Below are 18,567 nucleotides of genomic sequence, written 5' to 3'. Positions count from 1 at the left end.
GTGTCAAATGGACTCCACAGAGAGGGTGCTGACGCCACGAAGTGCAATTTGAATGTGCCGTTGTTACACTGTAAAATCGTTTGGCACAAATTTTACCCAAAAGTGCAGAAAAAATGGCGAAATTATGACAAAATTGTCTTATTACCTCGCAATTTAAGTTCTTTGATTAAAAAAAGTGGAGTACAGTGCGTGAAAATGTGAAAAAACAAAGAATTTTTAGTTCCGGACGGCAAGCATCGAAAAGTGAGGTTATGTGATTTTGTTTACAAATGAGTGCTGTGAAAAAGTTCTGTTTTTAAAGTATTTTGCTGTAAAAAATGTGTAAAATAGTGAATCATTTGTGTCTAAATTGACGAAGGATGAGACAAAGCTGCCCAAGAATGGATCAAAGCCTCTGTAACTGCAGGATATGTGTGGCACAGAAACGAAAACACAGAGTTCTCATCCGGTCTCGCTTTGTTGTTGTTTGGTAGTACATATTCCACGTAAATTGGCTGAAGGCAGGCTATGCAGATGTCAGGGGGGGAACCCTGTGCTTACAGATGGAAGAGAATACGGCTCAAGGCTGGTTAAGCCTTTACAGATGAAAAGCAAACCTTTGCGGCGATGCCGGCACTTCAACATGTCGAAAAATGCGAAAAATGAATAATTATAGGCAAAATCAGACGAAGGATCTGCACATAGGGAACTCAAATTGAGCCCACCTTTAGAGGAGTGAAGAAAAAAGTGATCGGAGGAGGAGTTTCGAAGAATATTGGTGCTATCACTGGCACTCACAACTCAATCCGAATTTGTTTCCACTGCCCAATTGCTCTGTCTTTAGTTCTGTCCAGATATCCCTCTGTTAAGACATTGTTGACATCAGATGTCCGTGCAATCTTCCGGTTGCTTCCAAGTGTACGGAGATCCCGATACAACAGCTACACAGGATGTCTGAACAGACCACTAATCCTGGTAAAGTTTTCCTTGTAAAATGCCTCCATCTGATATTAAATCAATCTCATACCCTAATAACTTTCGGAAAGTAGCTTCCGATGCTAATGCACGACATTTTCCACTCTTAGGAAGACTTTTCTGGCCACTCACGCGTTCCATGGGGCTTCTGAGACACTGCTGGATGTCAATTGGAAACGAATGATATTTTTGGACTCGATACTGGACAAGGCCTTTTGATCTTGATATAATTAGGTACATTATTGATATAACTTCATCGTCCCAACATAAGAATAATAATCAGTAGTTATTTCTATTCCCAGAACTAGAAATATCTCAGAAAAATTAGTTGCTGTGACGTCGTAGACATTGACTGAGTTTCCTAGTGATGTTATTGGAATTTGTCTTTCCCATGAACACGACACTGGATGAACGAAACCTTGTTTCGGGTACTCTGGGATCATTCTGCCACAAGAGTTCAAATCCACCAAAAATATGAGCAAGAGCTTCCGGAAATCTTCAAACATTTATATTTGTATGAACTCTTAAAACTCCTCTATTTACCATATTGTGTAGATTTTAATTTAATGATGTTAAAAAAAATAAAGTAATGTCTTTTCCCTGGAACAATTTTTTTTTATTTTCGTTCCTATAAATCCGTTAAATTTAAATCCACCCGCATCGTCTCGTTGTGCTAATGTGTTTTGTCTCACTCTACTTTCGATGAGTTATTTGTGCGCGCAAGTTGGAAAGTCATAAAAATGGATTTCGCTAAAGCAAGGCAAAATGATTTTTATTTCGAGAGATTTGCAAATCGTCTTGTGTGGCAGTGCAATATATGTGGACAGCGGATGAAGGTTCGGGGTAAGTAAATAATTATTCATGAAAAACAAGAAAAAAGTTTTAGAATGAAAAGGGCAATTTCAAAAATGGCGGACAAATTTTTCTCTGAAGAAATTAAAAATTATTCTGTTGGAATTGGAATAGAAAAGAATTGCTTTCTTTTTTGGTTTCGTTAGTAATAAAACTAGCTTATGGAACATCTACCAGCAAAAATAAAGGGATAAGTTTCATTCTGTGCGGTGTGGGGTGGCATAGGGCTTCTATTCGGGTATTCATTTTTAGACTTTTCACTTCAGTGGGAAATGCTTCATCAAGAATTCTTTTCTTGGTGTGTATATTCTTGCAATTTGATATCTCTTATGGTTCTTATTCGAGTATATTTTCATATCCAGACTAAAAATTTCTCTAGAAAAGTGATCTCCAAAGTTTTCTGTTTCCTGTTCCTAATTACGATTATTGTGAGGAGATTCATTCACTTCTCTCTGACTTCCTAGCTCGCATGGTTGAAAACCTTGTTCAGAAAACAGTTCCTGGACTTTTTCCTACACCGAGTGCCAGGGCATGTTCAGGGTCGTTGTAAAAGTTCTTCTTCCGGATACCCTTCCAATAAATTCATTTTTTGGTGGGAAATCTCTTTAATTATTGGAAATCACGTACCCTCAGTACTTCCTGATGATAACTACAATGATTATCAAGGGACTTCTTCACTTCTATCTGACTTTCTAGCTCGCATGGTTGAAAACCTTGTTCAGAAAACAGTTCCTGGACTTTTTCCTACACCGAGTGCCAGGGCATGTTCAGGGTCGTTGTAAAAGTTCTTCTTCCGGATACCCTTCCAATAAATTCATTTTTTGGTGGGAAATCTCTTTAATTATTGGAAATCACGTACCCTCAGTACTTCCTGATGATAACTACAATGATTGTCAAGGGACTTCTTCACTTCTATCTGACTTTCTAGCTCGCATGGTTGAAAACCTTGTTCAGAAAACAGTTCCTGGACTTTTTCCTACACCGAGTGCCAGGGCATGTTCAGGGTCGTTGTAAAAGTTCTTCTTCCGGATACCCTTCCAATAAATTCATTTTTTGGTGGGAAATCTCTTTAATTATTGGAAATCACGTACCCTCAGTACTTCCTGATGATAACTACAATGATTGTCAAGGGACTTCTTCACTTCTATCTGACTTTCTAGCTCGCATGGTTGAAAACCTTGTTCAGAAAACAGTTCCTGGACTTTTTCCTACACCGAGTGCCAGGGCATGTTCAGGGTCGTTGTAAAAGTTCTTCTTCCGGATACCCTTCCAATAAATTCATTTTTTGGTGGGAAATCTCTTTAATTATTGGAAATCACGTACCCTCAGTACTTCCTGATGATAACTACAATGATTGTCAAGGGACTTCTTCACTTCTATCTGACTTTCTAGCTCGCATGGTTGAAAACCTTGTTCAGAAAACAGTTCCTGGACTTTTTCCTACACCGAGTGCCAGGGCATGTTCAGGGTCGTTGTAAAAGTTCTTCTTCCGGATACCCTTCCAATAAATTCATTTTTTGGTGGGAAATCTCTTTAATTATTGGAAATCACGTACCCTCAGTACTTCCTGATGATAACTACAATGATTATCAAGGGACTTCTTCACTTCTATCTGACTTTCTAGCTCGCATGGTTGAAAACCTTGTTCAGAAAACAGTTCCTGGACTTTTTCCTACACCGAGTGCCAGGGCATGTTCAGGGTCGTTGTAAAAGTTCTTCTTCCGGATACCCTTCCAATAAATTCATTTTTTGGTGGGAAATCTCTTTAATTATTGGAAATCACGTACCCTCAGTACTTCCTGATGATAACTACAATGATTGTCAAGGGACTTCTTCACTTCTATCTGACTTTCTAGCTCGCATGGTTGAAAACCTTGTTCAGAAAACAGTTCCTGGACTTTTTCCTACACCGAGTGCCAGGGCATGTTCAGGGTCGTTGTAAAAGTTCTTCTTCCGGATACCCTTCCAATAAATTCATTTTTTGGTGGGAAATCTCTTTAATTATTGGAAATCACGTACCCTCAGTACTTCCTGATGATAACTACAATGATTGTCAAGGGACTTCTTCACTTCTATCTGACTTTCTAGCTCGCATGGTTGAAAACCTTGTTCAGAAAACAGTTCCTGGACTTTTTCCTACACCGAGTGCCAGGGCATGTTCAGGGTCGTTGTAAAAGTTCTTCTTCCGGATACCCTTCCAATAAATTCATTTTTTGGTGGGAAATCTCTTTAATTATTGGAAATCACGTACCCTCAGTACTTCCTGATGATAACTACAATGATTGTCAAGGGACTTCTTCACTTCTATCTGACTTTCTGGCTTGCATGGATGAAAACCTTGTTCAGAAAACAGTTCCTGGACTTTTTCCTACTACGGGTGCCACGGCATGCTTAAGATTCTTGTGAAAATTGTTCTTCTGCATACCCTACCAAGAATTTCACTTCATAGTTGTAAATTATAATTAGCGAGGTCTTGGAAAGCGAGTATACAGTAGGACGACTCGTGGTGGCGGCCGAACAAGTATTCTCACAGGTTAAAATCTACTAATTGTCTGCAAAAGCGTTGTGCAAATTGCATGCATTGATTGTATGCAAAAGCCAAAGAAAGGCATGAGTGCACCCTGCTCTAGTCTTATGCACATCGGAAGGCAAGTACATATATGGCGGTAAAAAATTCACACTCTTCAGCTCCCACTCAGAGGGCTAACCCTAGGGACAAGACACATTGTGTACCCAATCAGTCTTTAGGGATTCAAAATAACGGCAGGGCCTTTAGTCACGGAACCGATGTACGATATACGTCTTAAATAGTGAAGTTTACGCTACAGGCCAGATTCTGCTTGTGTCAGACTCAACCAGGAAATGTTTTCATAAAAAGCTTGGACAAGAACGAAGGAGTTCTGAAACCAGTGATAAAACCAGATAAGCTTAGCTGAAATTCTTTAGAAACATGCAACTTCACAGTCGTTGGAACTCCGAGGTTGCAACGAGCAACCAATTATATCCAGTCAATTTTATCCATTTCTTTCTCCAACAAGAGTTTGCTTTACGTGATTCTTTATCCCCAAATTTCAACTCACAATCAAATTTTCACGCATTTCGAGTTGCACGCATTTCGTAGTCACATGTAAAAAATCTCAGCTAGCATAAGCTTATATGAACTTTTTTGTTTGTAATTATATTAAAAGAATCAAAATAAATTTGAGAATCTAGCTTTTGAACTTCTTAAAAAAAATTATAGTTGTCAATTTTATCCATTTCGACCGACAGGGATAATTTACTCCACACGATTCTTTACCCCCAAAATTCAACTCACCATAGAATTTTCAAACATTCCGAGTTGGAAGCACTCTCGAGTTGCACGCATTTCGATATCTCCTGTAAAGAATCTTTTAGAGACCATAAGCTTATCTGGGCTTATCACTGGTTGTCTTTGTGATTTTATTGTTACACTAGATCCCGGGATTATGCACATTTGCGGGACTGAAAAAAGGGGCGAAATGGCATTATTCATCAAGAAAATTTGCATACCCACAGGGGCTTTCTTTTGAATAAATCTGCCGTAGAACAAATTTCGGGCAGAGTAAAAGTAGTTCAAACTAAAAAATTCAATTATTTAATAGAAATTTATTAACAAACATTATTTTTTGACCAGAGTTCTTCAATGAATGGTTAGAATAATAAAAAAAATACCTTAATAAAAGAAATTAAACTTTTATTCTGAAAGAGTAGCAAATTGTTTTCAAATTTCCCGAGTCGCAAAATAGTATACATTCAGGCGTATTTCAAAAATGATCTCATAACTTGACTCCTAAGGGTAGGCAATCCTGCATAATTGTGTGTGCATAATTCCGTCAGGTGCATAATCCCGAAAGACTTAATGCCGGGACTGAGTGTATGTTGTTTTTTAAGGTAATATGCAAATATGACATATTAATAAGTCGTTGATAATGATTGACTTTTTGATTAGACAAGATCGAAATTATTTTAATAGATTCGTATTTGTTTTGTAATTATGTAACATCATTATTCTTATACTCATTAAAGTTGTACAGTCTTTTTTAGTGTGTAGTATATTTTTTCTAATAAAATTTGTAAAATTTTTAAATTTTGTATCACATCACATTTACATATTCTCTCTCTCTCTCTCTTCTTTTTATGTTTTTGGCTGTCAGACTCAATCAGGTCCATATTAGCCATTTCGCTCACTCTTATTTACTCATCTCTCCTTATCATTTTTCTTTTTGCTCCATCACAAATCCTATTTTTTGCTCCCTTATCTTTTATCATACTTCCTTCTTGATATTTTTGCGTTCAATTTGGAGCTTTTAAGGACGGTGAAAAATTGTTTTCCAATTATTCACCGGACGCGCTTCGATCAAGGATCGAACCGAGGGCCTCTGCGTCACAAAGCCAACACTTTGCCTATTGAGCTACCGAGACCCCATTTACGTATTCGATAACCTTCTGACAGACAGTCAAAGAAAGAAACGATTTAGTATTCTAACGCCCGTTTGGTCTTTTCATATTACTAGATAAATATTTTGATGTTTATATAGGGTAAGTGTGCCAAATTTCGGCATAGTTGCATGCAAGCGTCAAAGTTTCAAGTTAGAAATGTAATATTTAAAATACAAATTGATTTTTTTTTAATCTTTCTTCTGGAAGAGTGTTGCTTGGAACCTTGTAAAGAGTTTACCGTCTTTATTTACTCTAAAATCATTCTTAACACATTTTAAAATGAATAAAAATGTAGTCATAGCTGTGGTGCCCTATTTCGGCCACCTTCATTCTCATAGTTCCTTGCCCTTCGGAAATTCTTCCAATGTCTTTTTCACGTCATCTCGTTTGGCAAAGCTACATTTTTTGTTATTCTTTTGCATTGTATAATCTCTAGAGTACGTAAAATCTAAACGTTCATGGAAATTCGAGGAACAAAAAAGGTGGCCGAAATTGCAAGCTGGCCGGAATTTGGCACACTTACCCTATGTTTCCCTTTTTTGTTTTTTAGATATATATTTTGATGTATATATATTTCCCTTTTTAGGTGAAGATAGGCCTTATAGATTGGCAAAGCACTGGCGTGAAAATCATAAAAGTCAATGTCGCAATGAAACAGAAAACCCTAGTTCATCGCTTGGATGTGAAGAAGGAATCGAAACTGGTGACGTCAAAAATCCCTCTACCCACTTAGATCTTTCTGATCCAGTAACTCTGCTGAGTTATCGCTGTGCCTTGGGAGAAAAGTCGTACAGCGATGTTAGCTTCTGGAGGGACAATATTGCCGATGTCTTAGATTTGATGGGTGAATCATCAGCAGCTGAACGGCTCAGGAGGCTGCCATTGTCTCGGTTCACAATTGGCAGACGCGTGGAAGAGCTGGGAACAATTTTGGATGATGATTTACACGAAAAGCTCGCTAAATGTTCATATTTCTCACTTTGTCTGGACGAGTCGATTGATAGGACGGATGCATGTCATCTTATGATTTTTGTCCGTGGGATTTTACCAGATTGGTCAATTTTTGAGCAAATGCTTGACCTCAAACAACTAATTAAGACCACTGGGAAAGATGTTTTTACGGCAGTCCAGGAAGCCCTATGTATTGCTGGAGGTGAGAACTTGAAGGAGAAGCTCGTCGCTATTACCACCGATGGGGCAGCTGCCATGAAGGGTCCACTTAAGGGCTTCCGGGGCCGCATGGTAAGAGAAATGCCTTACCTCCAACACTTTCATTGCATTTTGCATGAAGAAGTGTTGTGTGCGAAGACTCTTTCCCTGCAGAAGACAATGGACAAAGTCATAAAAATTATCAATCGACTACGAGGAGGAAAGAACTCCCAAACCCATAGGCTCCTGCGAGACTTTTTGGAAAATAACGGAGCGGAATTCCGTGACCTGTTATTATATACCGACATACGCTGGCTTTCGAAAGCAGCAGCACTTGAAAGATTTTTCAGGTTGCGTCACCTCATTGTCATGTTTGTGTCAATGGAACAAATTTCGGTAAGGCTTTTATATCTATGTACCACATAATTTTAAATTAACGGCAGACTCACATTGACAATAAAATGCTCACTTTCATTGCAATTCTTACGCAAATTTTCCATTACCGTCTTACTTTATCTCATACTCGGTGGCACTAGGTGAAAATATTATAAGAAAATTGAAGAAATAAAACGAAAATTCGATAAACGATGAGCAAAAAAAAACTGTATATCGTGAATTTCTCTTACAGTTTTTTTTTGCTCACCGTTTATCGAATTTTCGTTTTATTTCTTCAATATTTTTACCTTATAAGTGACTTATAAGACATATTAAGTACTATCACACATTTTCCGAAGGCATTCACAATCAAAAATTTCGCGACACTATTTAAAATTGAGCAAATTTCTTGCAAAATGTGTCCTGACTGAATTTTCAAGTAAGGGCAGAATCACATTGACAATAAAATTCTCACCGTATTTCGTTAATTTACGCATTTCCATTGCAATTCTTAGTCAAATTCACGATTACCGTACTACCTTATCTTATACTCGGTGGCACTAGGTGAAAATGATACACTGAGAAAAAAACGGGGGTGCGATTAACTTTTTTTCCTCATAGCTTTAACACTTTTTAGGTGTAAAAATATATCAACATTTTTTAATGTTAATTTTACACCTTTTTTAAGGGTAAAATTAACATGAAAAAGGGTAACTCTAACCCTTAATACACCCAAAAAGGGCAATATTTACACCGATTTCGGATCAATACTGCAGGGTAAAATTAACTTTTTCGGAATCTTATTTTAACTTTTTCGGATTTCTCTCAGTGTATAAGAAAATTGAAGAAATAAAACGAAAATGCGATAAACGGTGAGCAAAAAAAAAACTGTAAGAGAAATTTACAGTACAGTTTTTTTTGCTCGCCGTTTATTGAATTTTCGTTTTATTTCTTCAATTTTCTTATACTATTTTCACCTAATGCCACCGAGTATGAGATAAGGTAATACGGTAAGCGAGAATTTGCGTAAGAATTGCAATGAGAATGCGTAAATTAATTAAATACGGTGAGCATTTTACTGTCAATGTGATTCTGCCCTTGTCCTAGAAATCTTTTAATACTCAATTGGCTCAATTGTATTCAAAATTAAATTGTGAAAATCCTAGTGTGATAAGACTGATACGCTCTTCGATAACCTTCTTAAAATGACATAATCTCGAAGCTAATCTCCTTATTTTTTCTCCTCCCCTTCATGCATGTTGTATCTCCACAAAATATGTCAAAAATGCGGCTTTTATAACTTTGTTCAAAATTGGCCCTGTGAATTTCGTTCATGTTTGGTTCATTGTTTCGTGGGAAAAATCGCTATCCTGGATTATTCAAGGTTAAACGATTTAATTTTAAAGAGGTTTGGTCAATCAACTAATAACAACAGGGGCATGACATTTTCCTATGTTTCCCATATGTTTCTAGCGCGCCGAAAAAACTTTTGGGTTTATTAGCTGTTTTCTGTCAGTGTAGAATGAATTAGCAAATAATAGTAATACAAAATAAGAGCCAATTTAATAACGAAGAGGCAACCGAAAACCCCAAATTGGCCACTTGCGTAGTTTTGGAAATATCTTGTAAAATGTGTACGAAAACAGGGAAAAATTTACACTAATATCGGTCGCATTTTTCAGAACTAATGTCACCCCCCCTGAATAACAATGTTATTTTTTTAGTATCTTCTTCACCATGCAATCACACTAGAATTTTTTCAATTTGTTCATTCAATTTAATTTTCAAATGAATTATTCCTATGCGTTACTTTGCATTAAAAATCATTTGAATTGATAGATTTTTATTTATTTATTTATAATAAACTTATACTTGTTTCACAAAAACACGTTTAAATCTGGTAAAATAGCATGAATGTGGTAGCTCAAATTAACTTGAATTTAGCAAATTAAAATGTTAAAATTGCTCATTAATTTTAATTTTATTGCAGTTAAACACGTAGACTTTTAAACCAAATTGTTCTTATAAAATTTGTTTACTCGTAATTAATATTATTTGTGAGGATAAAATAAGATAACTACAGTGATAAACTTGCACGGGAATGAAGCTGCAGTATCGGGAGTAATTTGCTGCTAAGTTCCTCCAAAGCCATTCGAAGTAAATTATTGTGACCAAAAATGTCCAGATTGTATGACTTCATACAGATTTTCAACAAAAATTTATATTTAAAAAGTTATTAATCTTATATGCACTCAAAAAAATCGAAAAGGAATATAAGGCAGAGCTGCTTTTCGAAAGTTCAAGCAGCTCTCAAAGCCTCGGACGCTTAACTTAATCAAAAAAAAAAAACTTAATTTACAAACTTTCAGCAAAATCATAGAAAATTTTTGAAAATTTATGTATTCATCACTAGTTCAATGACGACATACTGGAAGATCTTCAGGATGGCAGTACTTCGTTCTGGGAGGAAGTCGCTTTTTTATGTGACATCACTGGCCATCTGAACAAGCTCAATCTTCAGCTTCAGGTATTATTAATTACAATCTCTTTTCCCTTTTATGTAAAAAAAAATTAGGGGAAAGTGACCATGCTTGATACGATCCAAGCTTGATAATAACTATTTTTTTCCTATGTTAATCAATAGTTATGACTCATCGCAATATATTTTAATAGCTGGTGCTAAGCCTCACATTTCCTAAAAAAATTAGGATCCTAGCTCTTTTTTCCTAGTTTCAGGAAGCAAAAATAAAAAATAGGCCCAAAACTGTAGTTTCAATACATGATATTTCATAAGTATTTCTTAATTAATGTCGCTGTTCACGAAAACTACTATCATAGGCACATAGAGGGGTCATCAGTACTAATATTTATGTAAAAATATTTTTACTTGGTGGACACTATTTTTGTGGGTGGTAACAAATTCATAAATTCTACTTGTGTCCATCCTATATTCTAAGAAGGGTCCATGAATGATAATTTTAATGTGGCAACTATATCATTAGATGTGATTATTTCATAATTACACATATTGCAATCCGCCAATTTTATCGACAATTGACATAATCTTCAACCCTGTTGCCTGAATTTTAAGGTTGCAGAATGACATTTTCATGGACTCAAAGTGAAAAAATGGTTTTAGCTAGCGCCTTAATGTCATAAAAACATGGCTTAGAAAAATTACATAAAAGTGATTTTAAAATTAATAACCAGTCATATAAACGATTTAAGCAGATAGATTAGAGTTCCGTCTAAATATTGATGTGCAATTTTTTGTATCCGGTGAATTTTTTGCAGTGAATATGGGCCTCCGAATTGTCGAATCAATTATTATACAGGAAGGCCCCGGACCCATCTTGTATAAAAATCGATACTGAATTTCCATTTTCTTCTTGAGAAAAATCTAAGGATTTCCAGGAACTATTTGAGGTTGGATTATGAACCTAATAAGTCAGACATTTTTTTGTCATAGTGCAACAATTGCTTCGGTTTGTGTGTTAATCAGAAAATAATCACAAACCTTGGACATCATTTTACAGTATTAAGCATGGTCACTTTCCCCTACTTTTATATTGTTTCATTATGATACAATTTAGTGTTGAAGAAATGAAAATAAACCATTATTTATGACGAAAAAAACAGAATAAACAATAATTATTATCACTTTTGCATACAAATATTTTTATAAAATTAGAGTTCTATTAAAATTATACAGATAACGTTTAATATTAAAAATTAATCAAAAGGACAGATAATCCAACCGGCTTATGTAGGTGAGATTCTTAATGTGAGCTAACTCGGAATGTACACAAATTCGATTTGTTACAGTCGATTTTAATGAGTGGCTGATAAGCCAACTAGTCTGGAAGTCCTCTTCCTGTTCATGTAAGGGAAACATAGAATATCACAAGAAGCCTGGAAACTTTCCATATCATTCATTAAAGTGAGTTGACTTCGGTACTCCAAGTACGTGCGGATTCGCTCATTTGAACGAAACCAAAACCAAAAACTCAAAATTTAGCTCAAAATTTTAATTAGAACCGGAGATAGAGGCCGGTCAACTTTCGAACTTTGACACCTTATAGCTCGGGTCAGGGATTATGGATCGACTTAAGTATTTTTTGTTTGATAGGTATAATCAGCAGCTACAACATATTAAAATTTCAGCCCGATGCACAAAGAAATTTTTGAGTTATTTAACTTAGAAAATTGAATAATCTTCTTTTTAAAAAGGCGCCCCTAGCGGTAGTTCTATGAACTTGTGATTTTAGGACGGGAAGTGGCATTTCATGAGAGCTTTCCAAAACGTCCTCACTTTTTAAATTCTGACAATTAGAACCGGAGTTATAGCCATTTTAAGAATTGTTTTTTGGACCCTTAGAGGTCGGGTCAGGGCGGGGTCGGGGGACCTTAAGTTTGGTATTGATCGAAAGCTCTAAGGCCCTGCTATAACAACATACTAAAATTTGAGCCTGATCGATGCCATAGGGGCAGAGCTATTGAGAAAACAAAAAGGTGGTATTCAAAATAGCGGTAGAGGGGTGGGGGGTCAATGCACCAAGTTGCAATTTTCACCCGATATATAACCTTTGCCTCTGTCTCAGTTCTCTCTCAGTTCGGGAGCTATAAAGCTTCAAAGCTTGATTCAAGATAACTGAATGGCGTCCCCCAACTTCAGCTCTAAATTGAATATTCTGGCATTCCGAGTTAGCTCACGTTAAGAATCTCACCTACATAAGCCGGTATCCCTTTTTATATTTTAAGTGTATATGGGCCAATCCATCTCAAGACAACCATAGGGGTACCCTTCATGGTCTTAGATGTTTTTGAATTTTACATATGTTAAAGTACACGATAAAATAATATACCCCTATTTTTTTTCGCCCAAAAAAAATTCCTGGCCGGAGACACATGGCGTCAAAGATGGCGTCTCGCGCTTCATTCATCAATTGAGATTTTTGGCAAATATTTCAAAATGCTCTATCTCGCGAACGGGTTAAGATTTCTTCTTACTCTTTTTTTTTTATTTGAAAGATAATTTTATACTCTTTAAAACGATATACTAGTTTTCGTATTATCTGCTCAAGTTTTTTTGAAACCGTCTTTTAAATTTTTTTTGAAAAAATTTCAAAATTACTTTTTTTCAAAAACCCCATTCTCAAAAATTTTCATTTTTTTACTGTTGATCAGTAACATTGAGTACTACATTCCCTGAAAAGGCGAGCTTCCACTTTTGGCCTAATTTTTTTTTAAAAAATATTCAAATTTTAACAACATTTTCAAAAAAGGAAAAATACCAGTTAAACTCAAAATTTTGAGTTCAACTTTTCAGGGAATACAGTACTCCACATCCACAATACTTATAAACAGTTGAAAAATCAAAATTTTTCGATTTTTCGTTTTTGAAAAATTTTTTTTTGATTTTCAAATAAAAATGCCTTTTATTGACAAATTTACAACTTTAAGATACATTTAATACACGTGTTAAAATGTTGATTTTTTTTAACCTAGAATCAAATTTTTTTTTAATTTTTCAAAAAAAATCCAAAAATTTTCAAAAAAAATTTTTTTGAGGAACTTAAAGAAAACAAAAAAACATAATTAGTACACTTATTAAATATGATTTAAAGCTTTATTTTTGTCAATAAAAGGGATTTTTATTTGAAAATCAAAAAAAAAAAATTTCAAAAACGGGAGATCAAAAATTTTTGATTTTTTAACTGTTTATAAGTATTGTGGATGTGGAGTACTGTATTCCCTGAAAAATTGAACTCAAAATTTTGAGTTTAACTGGTATTTTTCCTTTTTTGAAAATGTTGTTAAAATTTGAATATTTTTAAAAAAAAAATTAGGCCAAAAGTGGAAGCTCGCCTTTTCAGGGAATGTAGTACTCAATGTTACTGATCAACAGTAAAAAAATGAAAATTTTTGAGAATGGGGTTTTTGAGAAAAATTATTTTTAAATTTTTTCAAAAAAAAATTTAAAAGACGGTTTCAAAAAAACTTGAGCAGATAATACGAAAACTAGTATATCGTTTTAAAGAGTATAAAATTATCTTTCAAATAAAAAAAGAGTAAGAAGAAATCTCAACCCGTTCGCGAGATAGAGCATTTTGAAATATTTGCCAAAAATCTCAATTGACAAATGAAGCGCGAGACGCCATCTTTGACGCCATGTGTCTCCGGCCAGGAATTTTTTTTGGGCGAAAAAAAATAGGGGTATATTATTTTATCGTGTACTTTAACATATGTAAAATTCAAAAACATCTAAGACCATGAACCCGCGATTTGCGATTTTCTCGGTCGTCTTGAGATGGATCGGCCCATATGTAGTTGTAGTGCATGTATGCATGTGTTTTTAGGGAAGGGATCATAATATCTTTGACCATGTGAGAAAACTTGACGATTTTACCGAAAAGTTGAAAGATTTGAGCCATGACCTCTCAACCAACAATCTCCAAAAATTCGAATGGTGTCAAAAATTAGGTTCCGGAGATTTTACGCGTTTCTCAGGAGAAGTTGACAGTCTATACGATGTATTCAAACAAAGATTCCAAAAATATGACATCATTCGGGACATTGCTCTGATATATCCGGAATTCCCCATAAGCCTGCCGAATCAAAATTGTGAGGACTTAGACATGTTAAAAAAGCATCTTTCAATCTTCCCCACAACATATAGATGTGAAGCCGGATTCTCTGCCCTTGGGCAGATAAAAACCAAAAATAGAGGCAATCTTGTACATCGGAGACTTAAAGCAAATTTGCAGATTGCTCTTACTCGTCCTGAGAAGAAGCATTTTGTTCCGAAACCCATTAAAGAGAATCTGGAAGAGGAGCGGGAATATATCGATTATAGGAGCGAGAATGAAGATGGTCGTCGTAATGGTGAGGAGGAACAAATGGAAATTGATTTGGTGAATCCAGAACTTCCCAATGCCTCATTTGAGTCCGACAATCGTTTCCTTAATGACGACGACGACCATGCTCAATTTTTCGAATCTGAACATCAAATTTCATTTCAAGATATAGACGTCTATAACAAGGAAGAACGCGAAGATGAACTGGCGGAATATTTGGATTTGGAGTACCAAGTTTCATTTGAGGACTCAGACGAGAATGACAAGGAAGAACGTGAAGATGAATTGGCGGAATATTTGGATTTGGAGTACCAAGTTTCATTTGAGGACTCAGACGAAAATGACAAGGAAGAACGCGAAGATGAACTGGCAGAATATTTGGATTTGGAGAACCAAGTTTCATTTGAGGACTCAGACGAGAATGACAAGGAAGAACGTGAAGATGAATTGGCGGAATATTTGGATTTGGAGTACCAAGTTTCATTTGAGGACTCAGACGAAAATGACAAGGAAGAACGCGAAGATGAACTGGCAGAATATTTGGATTTGGAGAACCAAGTTTCATTTGAGGACTCAGACGAAAACGACAAGGAAGAATGCGAAGATGAACTGGCGGAATATTTGGATTCCAAATATCAACTTTCATTTGTGGACTCAGACGACGATCTTTATAACAAAGAAGAGCACGAGGAGATCAAGTTCTACAATTCTAAAATTAAACCATCCAAGAAAAAGAAAGGGTGAATGAACATTGGTTCACAAAGAAAGGAAATTAAATCAGTTAATCTGTAACAGAGGTTGACAGGCATGGGTTGCTAAACTCGATATGGGCCAGCGACCCTAATAGTATTCAGCGGATGAAAATGACGAAAATGATAAAGGAGATGATAAAAATGATAATGCAGATGGTAATGATGATGATGAAGAAAGATGATGATGATGATGATGATGATGATGATAATATTGAATTTGAAGATCTTACGATGAATTTATTATTATGTTATACTTCCAAATACTCTTATGATGAATTTGTAGCTACTTAAACGACTTTGGTAACATTATTGAACTGCAAATGTTTTCTGTACAATAGCTCACACTAATTTCTGAATTTCACAAATTATGAATTATGAATTAGCAAGTTATGAATTACGCTCCTATATCAAAATACGCAAATCCTTAATGGTGTAGAGAAGAAATCTCATCCTAAATGAAAAGGTGTCCTACCACCACAACTGCGGCTACGTCTTGAAAATGTTCTGAGAGAACAAATTAGTTTTCAAAATCAATCTGAATCATTGTGGGTAAAGTCATTCTATTAACACAAATTTCTGAACTAAGAACAATTTGGACTACGATGTAAATCTTTTCACAAGGTGATGTCAAATTCATTATTTTTCAATGATGTCGGATTTGCCTATTGCTGCTTCAGCAAAATACCAAAATCCTTTTTGGTTTAAGGAAGAAGTCTCTTACGAAATGAAAGTCTCCTGATAATGCACTGCAACTGGGACTACTTCTGGAAAATATTCTGAGAGAACAAGTTGGTTTTTGAAATCATTCTCAGATTCTTTGTGGGTAAACTGCTGACACAAATTTCTGAACTAAGAACAATTTGGACTACGATGTAAATCTTTTCACAAGGTGATGTCAAATTCATTATTTTTCAATGATGTCGGATTTGCCTATTGCTGCTTCAGCAAAATACCAAAATCCTTTTTGGTTTAAGGAAGAAGTCTCTTACGAAATGAAAGTCTCCTGATAATGCACTGCAACTGGGACTACTTCTGGAAAATATTCTGAGAGAACAAGTTGGTTTTTGAAATCATTCTCAGATTCTTTGTGGGTAAACTGCTGACACAAATTTCTGAACTAAGAACAATTTGGACTACGATGTAAATCTTTTCACAAGGTGATGTCAAATTAATTATTTTTCAATGATGTCGGATTTGCCTATTGCTGCTTCAGCAAAATACCAAAATCCTTTTTGGTTTAAGGAAGAAGTCTCTTACGAAATGAAAGTCTCCTGATAATGCACTGCAACTGGGACTACTTCTGGAAAATATTCTGAGAGAACAAGTTGGTTTTTGAAATCATTCTCAGATTCTTTGTGGGTAAACTGCTGACACAAATTTCTGAACTAAGAACAATTTGGACTACGATGTAAATCTTTTCACAAGGTGATGTCAAATTCATTATTTTTCAATGATGTCGGATTTGCCTATTGCTGCTTCAGCAAAATACCAAAATCCTTTTTGGTTTAAGGAAGAAGTCTCTTACTAAATGAAAGACTCCTGATAATGCACTACAACTGGGACTACTTCTGGAAAATATTCTGAGAGAACAAGTTGGTTGCAAAAATAAAATGTCAGCAAATCCCAAGAAAACGAAATATGTCTCATTTGGATGTGACCCTGGCAGTCTTCACATACTTTTCGACGACTCTGTCATTGAGGAGGTTGCGGTTTTCCGCTGCCTAGGTGTGCAAATCGACAACTGAAGTTTGAAAACCATATCACGGACCACGAAACTAGATTGGCCGCACTGACGGGTGCCCTCAGGAGGAGTCTCAACGGAAGCGTCTCACAACACACAAGAAGAGCAATCTACCACGCCATGTATCAAAGTATGCTTTCGTATGGAACCATGGTATGGGGCGGGGCTAATCAACAACTACTCAAGAAGATACAAGTAATACAGAATAAAGCCCTTAAAATCCTATTTCACTTAGACCCTCTCATAAGTACTGAGCTTCTATATAAACAATTAAGAAATAAATAAATAAATATGTTTGAAGAATTCGTCATTATATTCTCAAATTTTCTGATTAATAACACTATTTAATGTATATATACATATATATATATATATATATATTTCAGATTTCTGGATATTTCTCTTTGGATTTCCTTGAGCTCAAGATGAAAGTTATTTGAACCGCAACGAAGTATGGAAAACATAATAGCACCCCCATATTTAAGTGTTCCCGCATTGCAGCAGATTGTGATATTAAGTTTAAATAAGTTGAATTAAGAAAAGACTAATAAAAATTATGCCTTGTATAATTTGATTTTCTTCCAAGGTTTATAAATGATCATTTTTTCTTTTTGTTTTCATTTTATTATTAATTAAATATAATAAACATTAAAAAATAAAGTATATTTAAACAAAAATTTAGATAGAAATGAGAAACTAGCGAATTAAAGTTATTTATTTATTGAAAAATGTTAGCAATCCTTAAAAGTAATTGACACATTGTCTAACTATGCTTAATTTTTTTTCATTTAATAATATAGAAACGGTAATATAAAAATGGAAATTTTCTTTAAAAGGAGTAGCAAAGCGTCCCAGGCTTTGCGAAATGTTCGAACTTAGATGCTATACCTCAAAAGTACTTTCGCATAATTTACCGTTTACAGGTACTTTACCGATTTGAATCGATTCGTAAACCACTCAATATATTCCATAAAATAGTTTAAAGAGTAGTAAAAATTAAATTCGAACAAAACGGGTTCATTACCGATGCATTACCGATTTAAAACCGATTGGAACCGGTTCAGTTTTGTTGGAAATTCCAAGACCTTTCCATCGAGCCCAAATGTGACCCCATTTGCTTGATGAGTGCATTTATCTAGTGCCTTTTAATCTTTGACTTTGAAAAATCGTTATTATGAATGATTCAAGGATATTTTCGTCTAAGGACGAATTGTCCACATGGGTAATCTCTAAAACATATCCAAAAATGAAAAAATCGCAAAACGCGTTTTCGAGCAATCCTGAAAAAAACACGGTTTTGGAGGGGAAAGAGAGGGGTGAGGGGAAATGAGGGGCGTTAACGATCCTTGGATCGACTTACGGGGGGTCCCCCTTAGGTTCCAAGTCGCTATCTCTAACCGTTTTTCCTCTAGAGCTGATGACAGCC

General features: G+C 35.4%; 1 protein-coding gene and 2 long non-coding RNA genes across 3 annotated transcripts; 2 read left to right on the top strand and 1 right to left on the bottom strand.

Annotated features, from left to right (window-relative positions):
• The first annotated feature begins 233 nt into the window (after positions 1 to 233).
• On the top strand, positions 234 to 1,560 carry LOC129801811 (uncharacterized). The gene is made up of 3 exons (XR_008751729.1): positions 234 to 954; positions 1,065 to 1,188; positions 1,257 to 1,560. It is a non-coding gene; the product is annotated as an uncharacterized LOC129801811 (long non-coding RNA).
• Positions 1,561 to 1,664: 104 nt separating this feature from the next.
• LOC129801787 (SCAN domain-containing protein 3-like) lies at positions 1,665 to 17,674 on the top strand. The gene is made up of 4 exons (XM_055847109.1): positions 1,665 to 1,797; positions 6,854 to 7,812; positions 10,205 to 10,318; positions 17,528 to 17,674. The coding sequence occupies exons 1-4, from the start codon at positions 1,695 to 1,697 to the stop codon at positions 17,579 to 17,581; spliced, it is 1,230 nt and encodes a 409-aa protein (XP_055703084.1). The 5' UTR covers positions 1,665 to 1,694; the 3' UTR covers positions 17,582 to 17,674.
• Positions 5,500 to 7,311, bottom strand: LOC129801812 (uncharacterized). Its single transcript, XR_008751730.1, has 2 exons — positions 7,247 to 7,311; positions 5,500 to 7,185 (listed from the first exon to the last, which is right to left on the bottom strand). It is a non-coding gene; the product is annotated as an uncharacterized LOC129801812 (long non-coding RNA).
• Positions 17,675 to 18,567: the final 893 nt, after the last annotated feature.

This window comes from Phlebotomus papatasi, chromosome 2 (assembly GCF_024763615.1).
Source record: "Phlebotomus papatasi isolate M1 chromosome 2, Ppap_2.1, whole genome shotgun sequence".
NCBI classification, from domain to species: Eukaryota; Metazoa; Arthropoda; class Insecta; order Diptera; family Psychodidae; genus Phlebotomus; species Phlebotomus papatasi.
Note: the sequence above shows the minus strand (reverse complement) of the source record. Positions and strands in the feature narration are given on the sequence as shown.

Excerpts from the sequence above, each read along its gene's own strand:
- LOC129801787 (XM_055847109.1), top strand. The coding sequence starts at position 1,695 with ATGGATTTCGCTAAAGCAAGGCAAAATGATTTTTATTTCGAGAGATTT. Across the intron at positions 7,813-10,204 it reads TGTCAATGGAACAAATTTCG|TTCAATGACGACATACTGGA; the intron begins GTAAGGCTTTTA and ends ATTCATCACTAG. Across the intron at positions 10,319-17,527 it reads AGCTCAATCTTCAGCTTCAG|ATTTCTGGATATTTCTCTTT; the intron begins GTATTATTAATT and ends TATATATTTCAG.